Genomic DNA, 15125 nt, shown 5'->3' with positions numbered 1-15125 from the left:
TGAGAGCAGCTCCACCAGGTGCTTCCTGATGTTCACTTCATTCTAATTTACCAGTTAATGATGATTATTCTCTGGAGACTGCAATGAGTTTAAAACATTAGTGGGCTTTATTATGTTTACAATGGTTTCTTTAAATAGCTGAATTTCAATAAGATACTCTACTATTTACTATTTATATCTTCAAAAACAGGGTATTGCAAAAAGATCGGGGGGGGGGGGGGTCATCAAAAAATTCAGGTTCACTTCCAGTCAATACGGTATCTTAAACCTACTTTGAAGTTTGACTCCATGGTCTATATAACTGGTCGAGGTGTTCGTCTTTTCTTCGATACATCTTCTCAGACAGCAGTATAAAGAGGCTGAAACACCTTGATCATGCCAATCTACGCGTTCTGAGATCTATTTTCACATGTTGACGGCGTGTCACGTCTCCGTTCTACAAATGAAGCCCAGATACTGAGATGCTGGCGCAGACTTGACCTGTGTAAAAATCTATCTCTAATCTGGATGAAAACTGAGATGAATTCTCGGTGAGCCAATTAGAGCAGCAACTAATCCCCTTGTAACTCGGCAAAGACGTAAAGCATCCCGTTCTTTCCTCTCTCTTCCTCGCCCCCCCCCCATCCCACCCCCTCCGTTTCGCTCCACTTTCATCTCCCTCCTCTTTTATCTTATCAATAGGCACATATAGAGCGCTGCAGACAGAGCGCAGAGCCTGGATCTTTCAAAAACACGCCGTTTGTGACGTTTTACACTGCTCGCCTGCATTCAACGCTAAATTATATTAAAATCCACTATCACTTCACCTGCCTGAGCGAGAATAATGGAGTTTGCAGCTCATACAGCTAATGCAATAGCAAGAATTAACAGACAGCTGGGTATGTAATTTAACTAATGGCTGACATGAAAAAGTGTAATCCACTGGGTCATATCTTATTTATCGCACCTTAGTCTTATTTATAATGTGTATGCCATGCCTCTCCTGAGAGGATAAAACGTATACTAATAGATGTTCTGCGTTGCTCTCTTCCTTTATGTTCACTCTAGTGTATACACAGCTCACAATGACATAATTGATAGCATCACTTTTGTGTGTGAAAGGGGAGGGGGCTCCCCCCCCCCTTTCTCGTTAATGGCCACGCAGCATCATCTCCAAGTGGCATCTGATTGGCTGAGAGCCACTCTACAGCAGGGGGGGGTAATAAAAGTTACAAATGAGAGCAGGCTATTAGAGCCATTGACGTGCGTAGGCTAGCTTGCTAATTAATTGATCCTGAAACTTCATCTATTCTGTAGCCAGAGAGAAACCCTTAATTAATCAGCCTTTCCATATCGTTGTCCTTTCTTTCAATCCTTTTCACTCTCCTCTTTTAAGCCCTCCGTCCTTTTCTTGCTCTCTCTCTCTCTCTCTCCTAATGTCTATTTTAATTGTAAGGTGCCCAGAGTCCCATGGGCTGGCATGGAGTCCAGGTCTGGAGTTGTGCAGTAGAGAGAAGAAAGAAAGAGTGTGCTCTCTGTGTGTATCTGCGTGCTCGAGATGTGTACTTTGAAGAGCGAGCCTCCGAGGTTTCGAGATCCTTTCAAAAAGGGAGGGGTGTGATGAGGCTGGAGTGGTCCCCTTTGTACCCCCGCCCCTCCTCTTTCTCCATCTTTCCTGGCAGAGGGGCTGATTTATTGGGGCTTCCCAGCCATCCGTCAGAGCCAGCAGCGCTGGCTGCATTAACCCCATAGACAACCCCCGCACTCGGGGCCCCTAAGTGCTTCCAAGTGGCCCTCGCTCTCCCCATTGGTGAGGAACCCCCCTGCCGGGCTCAATCGATGTCGTAAATTACCCATCTAACTCCCTGAAGTCGATATCCCACAAGATGATGTTTGGACAGACAAGACTTTTTACAGCTTTTTGTTTCAATGGAAAGTTAAAAGCATAATCAGAACTCTCTGTACTTAAGTGTGTTTCTCTCATGATATTCTTAGTCTGTGGTTACAGATGTGACCTTACTGGTTTTCATTATCACAAAACACAGACCAACTTGCAGGGAGGACCTGGCTAAAACATTTTGTGTAAATAATTAACTGAGCGATAACTGAAACCCATTGAGGTGCTTCAGTTTCAGGGTCCTGGCGTCAGCCATGTTGGCCATTTGGATGGAACAGAGACATAATTGTTATTAATCAGTCATCACTGTTGTTAGCAACATCTATGTTTCTACTACTGGGACAGCATGTCTGCAGTGGAACAGGCCTGTTTGACTGTAGTTTCACACTTAAAAGCTGAGCTTTACTGAAAGGAACATCAGTGCCTCTTGGGGTGAATTAAATCTCTCTTCTACTTCTTCTCATGTCTTCTTGTGTTATTACTTCAGCTTTTGTTATCAGTGTATCAATAGAAAAAAATTATCCGTACACCATCAGCAGCCGAAAGTCAGAATTCAACTCGTGTGCCTCAGGTGTTCTGTGCTGTGCATTTATCTTAATAAGCCAAGACACTGTGATTGTGAAGCAGCACAATACACAATAATGGGACCCTGACACTGACGCACCTCAATGGAATTTAGTCACCATTCATTTTACATATAGATCAACAATATGCTTTTGAATTATTATCATAATTATCATACAAAAAATGGTTAGGCCAATGTTATCCAGTGTCTCCTGCAACTATTTTCTAAATTCAATTAAATTTTTTACTTGACAACAACTTCACACTGGTTTTGGTTTAGTGGCTACAGCTGCTCTGAAAACCACTGTATAAAATGTTGTTGTAGAGCCTAAATGTAAAACACGAAGGGAATAAAAACAAAGAAATATTGAAAGTATTTAGGGCCGACACAGATGTCGCCCAGTTGAAAAAGAAAACAGACACGATTTTTAAAGAACACAGATGTACAGTTTTTTCGGGTTCTTTTTTTTCTTCGCCAGATGACGACTATTGAATACAGATGATGCCTGAAAAAATCATCTTTAAAAAAGTTGTGTGGGGCTGGATGGAGGGGATACAATGCTGCGGAGGACAGAGTGCTGGTGGTGGTGGTGGTGGGGGGGGGTTGTTGGTTTGTATGGACTGAACAGGCAGCGGGTCAGCCACATTTCCACTTGACTTTAAATGCTTGGCTTCTATTAAGTTGGCCCAGTGTGTAAGGAACAAACAGCCAACACTGGTAATGGTTTCTGCCTGACTCGTTGACACATTCAACCCTCTCCACACACAAACACACACACAAGCGCGCACTCACCCCCACACACACACACACACACATACACTCCTTCCCTTTTCTCTTTCTCTCTCCCTCTTTCTCTTTCATTTCCCAGGATATCTTTTTTCTCCTCTCCTGCTCCCTCACCCCTCCCCTCTTTTCACATCAAACACTAATGTTTCCTTCAAATTCCTTTTCCTCTCCGTCTGCCAACTTTGACATCACAGGAAATTACGCTCAGAATTGGCGGCGCTGTTTTTTCTCTCCCTCTCTCTTCTTCTTTTTTTTTTGCTTTCAACTTCATTCCACTTCCCAAACAGTGACGCTTCTCTCGTGTGGCCTGTCATCCCCAAGACACCCGCCTCCTCCTTCTACTTCCTCCTCTTCCTCTCTTCTTCTTCTGCTGATATGTTTGTTCTGGCTCCCATCACTTCACACACACACACACACACACACACACACACACACACACACACACACACACACACACACACACACGTATAGCTGCGAACACTCTTTCAAATGCACACTCTGTCTCTCACCCTTTTCTGACACTCTCAAACTGTCTCTCACGTGCATGCATTCAGACGCAGCATGATGCTAACTACACCTAATGCAAGTTCTGGGCTTATTTGCTGGAGGCTAATAGGAGAGGTTGATCCCCCCCCCCCTCTCCAAGACATCAACAGTGAGATCGGTGTCTGTGCTTTCCTCCTATGACTGGATTAAGACAAGGAAACGATGAGCAGGGCTCTTAATTGGAACTGAACTGCAGTGTTAAGACTGTGTCAGACTGTCTGAGTGCCTGTACGATCAAATCAGCATATGCATACAGTATATAAGCCAGAAAATATCTATACCATCATGCACACACACATAAAAAAGGAGAGCTCCAGACATTAAGCTCGAGGGCCTGAGCAGGTGAACACGCTTCACCAGAGACGATGACTCAACGGTCAGCTGTAGCCTCTGGGCTGCACACACTGTGTATGTTCCCATGTTATGTGCACCAATAACCCCTCCACTGAGAGTGACCACATGAAGATAACAGTTCCGTCAAGGTGCTTCAATGAATAGTAGGAAATAACAAAAACGGAAATAACAATAAATCAGCAGAGTTGATGGGTGTACACATGCCAGAGAAAATAGTGAAATTCAAAAATAATTCATCTCTGGTAACTACATGAAACTTTTTTCTCCATGCTGGATAGTCCACAGCTGTCAGCAGTTTTCAGATGGACTATGATTTTGGTAGAAAATAGCTCCTATAAGAATAGTTCACAAGGAGTGGATTTTCTTGAGTAATAAGGACTGAAATTCTGGATGAAGATGTAGCTTTTAAAGGGACAACGAGGAGTTTCTATTTGGTTATAAAAAAGTCTCACGTTAATGTGGATGAATCTACGCTACCCACACTTGTTAATGGCTCCATTTTTGATAAATATATCGTTTTGTCTCTATCGTTATTTTGTTATTTTAATTAATGGTGGAAATGCTGGGCGAGCCGACCATCGTTTCCTTACTTTCGGTTTTCGCGGACGCTCATGAGAATAACGCCGCCGTATTGCCGTTTATGGTCGGGACTACGACGGTAACTGAACCTCTTCGAACCTCTGACTTTAATTATTGATGAATGAAAACATGAGTCTGTCTTGCGCCGGTCGAAGAATTCTACGGTGCGCGCGGAGGCTCATAAATGTTATGTGAAAACGCTTCACTTTTCCAAAACTCCTCGTTGTCCCTTTAATTTTTCTAAATATCATTTTTGGGTTGTTCTTTCTCTTATGTTTGCCCACTTTATACCTTTATCAGACAGTGATAGTAAAAATTACTATTATTAGATCTGATTATAGGCAACGAATATGGCGAGACATGACTGGGGATATGTGTCAAGATACTAATAAGTGTACAAAATGAAAACCTGGTTGTAATATTTGTAATAATCAGCTCTGTACAGTGATTTTAAGTCCATCCACAATATAATCAAGCTGTTACAAAGATGGATTTCTCTGTGTGTATTCTGTGGTGTCAGTGAAGCAGATTCTGATACTGATTCTTGCTGTAATTATGTAAAGGACAGAGGTGAGCTCTGCACATATCCAGTCCCTCCACTGCATGAAACGTATGTATTGCTGTGGAGTCCTTATTTAATATGAGTGGGGCTTAATTTTAGCAGGATTTAATCATAATAATGAAAGGCAGTCAAAGAGGACCTTTTGTTCCTCTGCTAAAACCCCCTTACACACACACACAGACGCACACAGACACACTCTCGCACGCGCACACACAGACGGTCGTTTAGTCCTGGGGAAATCTCAGAGATAGACATACACACATAACGTTGTTGACGTCACGTTGCCTGGCAACATCCCAGCATGCTTGGCTGTGACAAGCTGAGGTCTCAGCCCTGAAGCGCGGTGCATCATGGGGGATAATGCGTGCCGTGTCTTAACATCACCCACAGTCCCTCTCACTGATGCAGCCACAGTCGAGCTATAGTCTTATTGTCCCTTTGCAGCTGATCCTGGGACAGTTTTTGCAAGCGTTTGAGGTTTAGGAAGAGGGTGCATTTCTCCTCCTCCGGACACCGATGAAATCAAATCCACAACAGTCGCTTTAAGACCTGACGCACAGAATATTCTGCAGCGCACATCTGGAGCATTTTTTTTAGCCCTCCCCTCTCCTCCCTGATCAGACCCCTGACCGCTTTTCTGTAGGTGAGGCTCATTATGCTCATCTGAGAGTGTGGAATTAAACCTCCTCCTCCAAACTCATTACTGTGAGCTAGATTTCACCGGTTGCAGATAGGCAATGCGGTGGTGCTGCTTTTAAAGCCAGAGCCAGATAATTAGAAACTTTAGAAGCGCAGCTCCCATGGCTATAGCCAGAGTGAACAACTAATTCTATTTGAACTAATTACGTTCCATAGCGCTACGCTGTGATTGCTACGCCGACGCTCAGCCTCCCCTATGTAATACGCCCGAGGATTTCATCACAAAACAGTACCAAGGATGTATTTTTGTGTGTGTGTGTGACCGACTACGCGTCATCATGTATTGGCATGACTCTCTACGCGCAGCGTGTCTTCACATATACACCCCCACTCCCAAATGTGTGCATTTCATACTGCAAAACCCCTGAGCAGGCTCAATAACGCTTATTTTAGAAGAGTGTGTCGACATCATCAAAATGCGTCAGAGGAGGTTTAGACCTGCAGCTTGGGTAATGAAGTCTGATATGAAGCCTCCCTGTTAGGACTGCAGAGCACAGTGTACCCAGTGAAACAAAACTGAGATTATTTGATGAGTATATTAGTAGTATGTCATTGTTATTCCTATTATTTGTATTTATTTACTCTTCTTTTGCAAAAAGAGGAGATGACTCTATTATTAATTCATTTGATGTTTTCTGAAATGATTTAAAGACTGAAAGAAGATCTTATAATTATTGATATCATAAAAACACATAACTGGCAAATCCCTACTCAAAATAGTAGAAACACACACACACACACAAACACACACACACACACACAAAAAACATGAATCAATGCCGAACTTTTAAGACACAGATGTTAACAGATGATCAAAACCGATGCAGCAGATTGTTGCTGACTTGTCGTACAGAGTTTGGGTCTCAGCCTCTCTCTGCTGGTAGACAACACAGCTCCCAACTTCAGCCCCCGTTTGTAGTGTCAACATAACCTGTTGACATTAGATATTTTCTCAGACTGTAGAAAGATCCTCTAAAGCCACAAAAGACGTGATGCAACCGTTCTCACAGTCTGAGAGTAAACTCATCTTTGCATATGTAAAGCCAGTATAGTAACCCTGCTTAATTCTTTATTCAACACTACAACCCAGTTTGTTCATGTCTCTTTGTCCACATGATGTTTTCTTTAAAAAAAACAAAAAAACAATAACAACCCATGTCTTTACTGTATAAGGTAAATAGTGTTTGTAATCTGTGTATAAATACATGAGCACTGTGCATCAGTTTTCTCTGCTACATGTGCGACTATTTCTACAATATTTCTAGGCCGTGTTACAAGTCTGTCTGTCTTTCCATCTGTGTTTTCCTGCTTCTCTCTCTCTCTCTCTCTGGTCTTGCTATGTGTGGAAGCTTGCTCGCCCCCATGAGAGGTGTCCAAGTCCAGACTAACATCTGACTAAATATAGCAGGCAGTAACAGCAGGGCACACTGTGTGCAGCCCCCTCCCCTATCACCACTACCACCACTACCATACCACCCTTACTGTGGAGCTCAGTGCTGCTGCTGCTGCTGCTGCTCTGCTGCAAACTGAAGTGAAATAACTTTATCATCTTCCACAGAGAGGAGGAAGTTCACATTCTGCTAAAAATGTGGGACACATATGTCACACACACAAACACACACACACACACACACACAGTACACACAGATTAATACACATCTCTATCTCTCCCTCTAACACATACACACGCACACACACACCCATTCAGTCCAAATGGGATTTATTTAAGACTCAATAAAGCAGACAGAAGCACTATTGTCTCTAACACAGGCCTATTGTGTTGCACAGAGACTCTGACGTGGGTTGGGTGTGCTGCATCTATGTTTACTACACAGTGAGCATTCCACTACGCACACACATACACACATATATAATCAGAGACTCGTGCGTTCAAAAAAAAAACTAAACAACAACAACAACAAAAAAATCCAACCACAAACAACCCACCCCACACACAGAGAAGCATATACATAACCAAGCATACAAATTCCCATCAAACAAGTACAGGGATACGAACATCCTTACACACATAGCATGCCACGCACGCACGCACGCACACACGCACACACGCACAAACACACAGCATCAAACCCATCTCTCTCCAGTGGGTGTCTGAGGGGATCTGAGTGATGAACGGGACTGACACCACCACATGCCAGGGTGTGAGATGTGCTGCCTGGTATTTTAGGCTGCGTCTCAAATTGAACATGCCAAGCCTTCAGGGGGAAATTGCTGGAGAATGTTCATGACGAGAAGCGAACGTCCCACCGCAATATCGCTGATAATACCAGCTACAATATCTGGAATGGCACTGCAGAGGGGGCGGCCGGTGAGACACACACACACACAGATCTGCACAGATACACAGTGTGTGAGTCCATGGACATACCTGCTGCTGAGGGTACTGCATCCCGCCCATGCCCATCTGGCCCCTCCCCTGCATGCTCATTGGATATCTGTGCGGAGGAGGCGATGTGTATGGCTGGCTGGGGGGGTAAGGCCCGCCCCCCGGCTGCTGCGGTGTGGAGTAGGGATTGTTGGCCATGCTGTAGAGCTGCGAGCGCTTCAAAGCCATGAAGTCCATGGAGGACACCTGTAGAGGTAAAAGAGGGAGAAATTATTTACTGTCAGCTTTTCTTTTCTTTTCTTTTTTTTCTTGGCTAATATTTTCGCAGTCATTCTTAAGGACACATTGCGATTGTCTGAGAGGCGTTTAAATGGATTCATCCACCATCTGCCAAGTTGGAACCCCTGACTGAAGTCCACTTAACGCACACACACTCCAAACCACAGCTACCATTGATTTATTTCATAATTGCACGGCAAGTGGAAGCCTTAAATTAACGTCTACAGGTCATAAATGAACTACAAATGGAATTAAGTAAGCAAAGATGTTTATTGCACGGCGATTGGGAGCAAACTTTGCTGGAGGAACGCCAAAGTAAAATGATTTAATTAAAACCTAAAGCTTGTATCTTTGTTTTAATGTCTGAAAGGGTTTTAAAGGAGTTGTAAACGCTGTTTAAAGCGATGGGAAGCAATAGCAATAAAAAATCCTATGGCCTTGTTCCCAAAACCACAGCCCAACTGTGCCAATAATCACTGTACAGCGCTCCCTTCACACTTGCTACGTTGCTTACAGCAAACAGCATAAATTGTGATCATTACTTTGAGTTTAAGCTCCTATGAATTCATTTAAAAGTACATGTTAATGTTTCGGGGGTTTGGCGCGGGATCCGAACTTTGCAAAGCAAACCTGCAACAGGTCTGCGAGTTTGAATCCCCAGGAGGGAATTCAGGGCAGTCAAGCAGTCAAAGCACCTGCTCTCCAAAGCCACACCTGGGGGAGCTAGCTTCTTATATGAACACAAAAAAAAAATCAAAGGGAAGAAAGAGAAGGTGTCAGGGGAGATTTATTCTATTGTAAGTATTTCAGAGACTTTTTTTAGGGGTTGTTTGGGGTCTCAGTGAGCCACTGCAAAATTCCAGCACCGTGCGTCGGGCTAATGCTAATCCGTCACCCGTAGCGGCGTGTTTGTCTGTCTGCCGGGCAGATAATGTGGAGTTCTTCTATCTTCCCTTTCTCCTCTCATGCTTTCTCCCTTTTGTCTCCGCCGTGTAGGATCATGTGTGATTTATGACATTTTGTTCCTACTGTTTCTCTCTCTCACCCACACACACACACATACACTCACACACACACATCCTCATCCTCCATCAGCACCACCAGCTCCCTCCTCAGTTCCCTTTCTTCTCCCCAACTCAATATCACCCCGTCTAGAGCAGAGGAGAAATTGCCGCTGCCTCATATTGCCAGGCTAATATCAAGAAGACATGCCAGGGGATGGGAGCACTTTATTCAGCAGGTTACGTGCGGACGGTTACGGTGCTCTAGTTTTAAAGTGGTTTTGTCTACTGAGGCATGTGTGTGGAGTAGTGTGGAGGAGAGGGAGAGAGAGAGAGGAGGAGAAATCTGTTTGGGTAGTAAGTGAGATTGAGAAAGAAAGCCAGAGAGGGAGGAATGAGTGCTCTTGGGTGTCGAAAAGTTATTTCACAGCATGGAGGTGTATGTCAGTGTGAGGAGAGAGAGGGTCTGTGTGTGTGTGTTGGGGGGGGGGTTATCCTGCAAAGGGCAGCATCACCAGGATTTCAAGAGTCTAATCCTGAGAAAGAGAAAAAAAAATGCATCTTTGACATTTCACTGTGTTAATGCATCTTGTCGTCCCTCTCATGTACTGTTCTCTTTACTCTGCCACTCGGGTATGAAGCCGCTAATATTCCGCCGCGTTTGGCGAAAGGCTGGAGTCACCAATACCGATGTGAAATGAAATATTTCACCACCGGAAAAGAAACTGACATCTCATCTGACAAAATGATTGCCAGCAGTAGAGTAAAGCACTTTAGGGAATAATTAACGTTATGAGCCATTCTGGAGTTAAGCCCGTTTCAAAATGTTTTTGATAGGAACGTCGTTTGTGTTTTTTTTTTTAATATTGATGGATGAAGTGGAGGTTTTAGGGAGCTAAATCTAATCCAGATTGGATCTTTTTTGGAGAGAAAACCTTGAATCACCATGTAATTTGTCTCCTTATTGCTCGGTAAGACGATGAAGAGCCTGACTGCTGCGACGAGAGTGATCTAATAACTTTATCCTGAATGCAACTAAAATAGATTCAGTCTTTAGGTAGAGCGTGTGTGAGCAACATCAAAGGACACATTTGTTGCAGGGTATTTTCGACGTACTAAAACTGACACTGGTCATACGTTTCTAATGTAGACACAGTCATGTTTTTGCTCGAGCGTAGGGCGACACATGACCTGCTTAAATATTTGTACACACCACAAGCCACAAGCCACACACAAACAAACACACACACACACACACACACACACAGGTCCACTAAGCAATATCTGCAGCGAGAGAGGGCCGACACTCGGTTTCTGCAAATCCAGGGCACTGTGCCACCCGTGATATGGGACACACACACACACACACACACACACACACCCCTCCCAAACTCTATCCAGTTCACCAATCCATCTCAAGAGGTCCTCCGTTTGCCAAAAATGCTGAGCGTGACACAAGTAAATCAGCTCACACAGCCACTAACACACACACACATTTCACTGGTATAATAAAAAAAAAACAGGAAACGTTAACTGCTGCATTTTAAAGGACAGTTGACACATAAAAACAACTTTTGGAAGCTGAGAAGTAGATGCTTGATGACACACAAATGTGCAAAGAAATGTGTATTAGCAAAATCTTGCACTGGTTCTCACTGTTCATCTCATCTCTCTGCTCTCTCTCTCTCTCTCACACACACACAGACTTATTCTTAAATAAAACAGGCGCAATGAAATTATATAGAGCCATCTGATACACTGGTCCATCTTCCACACATGGCATTATCCACACCTGTCCACAGAGGCAGAAAAAAATATGAGTATTCTCTGGCTCCCCAAACGGAGCCTCATATCTGCTCTCATGACAAGTTCCACTAAATGAGATTTCAGCCCACTGCAGCCTTTTCCTAGAGATATGCCCACCGTTTCCCTCACACCACTAGGCACAAAAAAACCCGACAACAATTCTTGACAAATTGAAACATTTTTTTTTCACCCCTCAGAGAAATGGCTGTACTTAGGAAAAAAAATTATGAATATGACACGAAGTGAATCGTGTTTGTGCCAGGAGGGACAGCGCGGAAAAAGAAAAAAAAAGAAACTAGAGGGAATACACAGAAATTGTTTTTTATTTTCTTCAAATGTGTTTCTCACTTTTGTTCATCTGGGCATGCCATTCGATGGAGGAGGGGGAGGAGGCATGGGAGACAATAGTAATTCAACTGCTAAATTTAAAATTCAATTTATGAACTCCTCTCCAGTGTTCTGACTCTCTCTTTTTTTTTTTTTTTTTGCAAAACAAAGCCATTAAAACAGAACATGGGTGAAATTACTGTGGGGTGAAAACCTGCTAAATTGCTTTTCTGAGCTCAATCGACAGCATTTTTATGTTGTGAAAATAATTTTACTCCTTCTTGCTTTAATGTGCTAAGTTGTTAATCAGAGAGAGACAAAACGCTCGACACAAAAGGCTTGGATATGTGGATTATGAGACACACACTGGGATCAAACAAATATAAAACAATATTGGTAAATGGTTATTATTCCAATTTCATTTTGAATGCGGGAATTATTATTTTTTTCCAAATATTCTGATTTATCAGCCGTGGTGAATGAAGCTGGAGCAGAGCTGCCACACACACACACACACACACACACACACACACACTGTGTCCCTGTGGCTATTGCTAACCTTGTCCTTCACACAAGATGACCAAATCATCACCTGTCTGCATCAGCCCTTCATTCCAGTTATTTACAATCCACACACACACACACACAGGGCACAGGGACATGCTCACCCCCTTCAGTGGTGGAACAATACAATACAGATCAGTGTTGCTACAGGTTTCAGCCTATAGAGCCACAGGGTCTTCATACAACCAACAGTGTAATAAAAGACGTGTTCTTTATGGGCTACAATCTGCTGTATTGAGCGACGGCCGCTTCAGAAATTGTTTGAACCTCAAAAGAGCAATTTAGTGAACTATCATAATCCCTTCTATCAGCTGGTGGCTTAACGCTACCTCCACCTCCTCCTTCCTGTTGGAGAGGTGACAGTCACCACCGCTGCTCTGTGGCTCATGTGTGTTTAGCTTGGATACCCACGAGTCTTCAGTGTGATGTGCAAAAAGGAGAAGGATTCATATTTTTCAGCTATTACGTGTAAAGACCTATTTGGCACTCGCATGGCGCAAATTAGCATCGTATGAAAATGGTTCTGAAAATCACCTTAAAAAGATGCATCACACCTGATTGTGTATGAGAATTGGCCCCCAGATGCCTCTTTGGTATTGATTATCTTCTGCTTCACTTGGAGGGACGACTAAAGAATCCCAGCTCTCACTCCTGTGTAATGAAACCGTTTTAGCCTGTGTGTATTTGTGAGGAGAAACAAATAAGGATAATTATTGTCAACGGATCCTCTTTATCCTCAGTGCCGCGTCTGTCTCTGGAGAATCAACATGCTGCAGCCAGAGCCGGCTGGTCTGCTGGGACAATCAGCCTTGTCTTTTATGTTATTTATTTAAACCATGCAGTAGAGCACTCTCCAATTCCTATTACACTGCGGGGCCCGGCGTTGCCTCGGCCTCCAGAACAAAGCTCTGCATTTCAGGCTTGAAAACCCTGTGCATTTGGGCCTACTGTTTCAAGCAGGGGAGAAGAAGAAGGAAAAAAGCAGAGAGGGTGAAAAGAGAAAAGATGGGAGGAGGAGAAGGAGAAGGAGAGGGAGAGAGACTGCAGCTGTGGGCGAGTACAGATCGAGTTCCATATTAATGTGTGCAAATTCCCCCGCTCCTGCTGACTAAGATTAGAAAAATTAATTTCATGGATGCAGAGACAATACTGATGTCATCAAGCGGAGAGGAGAGGAGCAGCGCGCTGTTAACTCCTCCCTGTCCGGCCTCCATGAGGAACAGATCAGCTCATCATTTCATTTCACAGCCAGGATTCAAACAAGTTGGGCTGAATGATAAATCCTGTCAAGATACAGCACTCGGCCTACACCAGATCTTTTCCTCCCTTTTTCCCTCCACGCATCCCATTCTAAAAACGGCACTTGTTGTGTAAGTGTGCGGCGAAGTAACCGAGCTGTGTGCATGATGGTGCTCCCCTGTGACTGCCGCATCGCTAAGAGGACCAAATTCAGTGAATTATGTCTTGAAACACAATCCCCATCCCGCATCCCAGTACGCACGCCTTGTTAGTAAAAAAAAAAAAAAGTCTCGTAACGAATGACAGAGTGAAGAGTAGCGCTGGTCCGCGGGGAGCTGGGTAGAGCCAAATTGCCTTTCCTCAGCCCCGGTATGCCTGGATGGTACGGGCAGCTAGGCATGAAGGCTGGCTAGCAATGAGAAGCATGAAATCATCTGAGGAGGGAGAGGTGCAGGCGGTGACAGCCATAGAGGAGACTGGGGTAAGGGAGGGTGCATGCATACATATGCAGTGTATGTTTGCCAGTGATGCTGTGGGTTGAGAGAGGAAAAAGGCAGACAGAGAGAAGCCAGATAACAGGCTGTTGTTATGCGGCCGGCCGGCTCGCTTTTGTGTTTGGCGGCAACGCACATAATCGGTCTCTCTCCTGCGCCGTCCTCAGAGCTGTTGATCGCTGTGCCCTCTGCGTTTGACACCAATATTTACACCACACACAAATCGTGCTCATACACACACACATACATACACCTCGGGGCTGCCCAGAAACACACCCACCCTCCCATGTGCATAGGGAGAAGTTGCCGAGCGTTCAGTTCGTCACGGCCAGCACAAAGACGTCATTAAGAGAGGAGGGAGGGGGGAGGGGGGAGGATGGAGGGATGGGAGCGAGGAGAGAGGACGAGAGGGAGAGAGGCTGCTTCATCTGTCTCAAGTGAGATTGGGGTCGCGGGGTCACCGGAGCCCTTTTCCTTCGCCGAGACTGAGAGCGAACGAAGCAGCAGGGACGGAGAGAGAAAAAAAAGAAAAAGAAAAAACCCTCAATGACAAAACGAGATGCGCCTGACATGCCGGCGACACACCATTAGAGAATGAAAACAAATAGAATGCAATTGTCTGCAAACAGTGGAGGAAACACGTGTGGAAGAACAGAGAGTGCATATTTGCCAGTCAAATCTCCTGCTAGGATGCAGTTTTCAGAACACTGAATTTATTTAGATTTTCAACACTGTATAACAAGGAGGAGGACTAATGGGTTTAAAAAAGACAGACATGTACAGGTTCTAGTGAGGGGGAGAAATACTTATTTTTATTTTTTTTCTTCAGGAGACATTTTGTTGTGTTTGTAAAGTCTGGTCAAAGATCAACATTCTTCATTCCCCTCCCACATGTTGACTGTTTTTAAATGTGCTGAGCATGTGTTCTTACACCATATGACAAAATGCTTTCAGGAAATAATGGAGGCAGCGCTGCCGGCCTGTTTTCATACAGTCTGATTCCGATGTAGAGGAGTGCAGGCCTCGCTGCAACCCCAGTCTTTTTCTTGTCTCTCAGTCCTGTGTTCCTTTTTGCCCGCTGTGACCCTGGGACAGAGGAGG

General features: G+C 44.2%; 1 protein-coding gene and 1 long non-coding RNA gene across 7 annotated transcripts in view; both read right to left on the bottom strand.

Moving 5' to 3' along the window:
- The window catches only part of LOC146964100 (AT-rich interactive domain-containing protein 1B-like), a 207650-nt gene that overhangs the window by 148776 nt on the left and 43749 nt on the right, over window positions 1-15125 (bottom strand). For all 6 annotated transcript variants that reach the window (XM_085767925.1, XM_085767922.1, XM_085767919.1 and 3 more), the window contains exon 2: window positions 8357-8560. In XM_085767925.1, coding sequence (XP_085624051.1) covers window positions 8357-8551 — 195 coding nt within the window. In that variant the 5' untranslated portion in view covers window positions 8552-8560. The remainder of the gene's footprint in view (window positions 1-8356; window positions 8561-15125) is intronic.
- Window positions 3462-3841, bottom strand: LOC146964101 (uncharacterized). The gene is made up of 2 exons (XR_015034759.1): window positions 3677-3841; window positions 3462-3624 (listed from the first exon to the last, which is right to left on the bottom strand). It is a non-coding gene; the product is annotated as an uncharacterized LOC146964101 (long non-coding RNA).

The sequence above is a fragment of the Trachurus japonicus genome, chromosome 22, assembly GCF_045865225.1.
Source record: "Trachurus japonicus isolate A0001 chromosome 22, Traja_1.0".
In the NCBI taxonomy this organism is placed as follows: domain Eukaryota; kingdom Metazoa; phylum Chordata; class Actinopteri; order Carangiformes; family Carangidae; genus Trachurus; species Trachurus japonicus.
The sequence above is the reverse complement of the archived record's forward strand: the minus strand, read 5'-3'. Positions and strand labels throughout refer to the sequence as shown.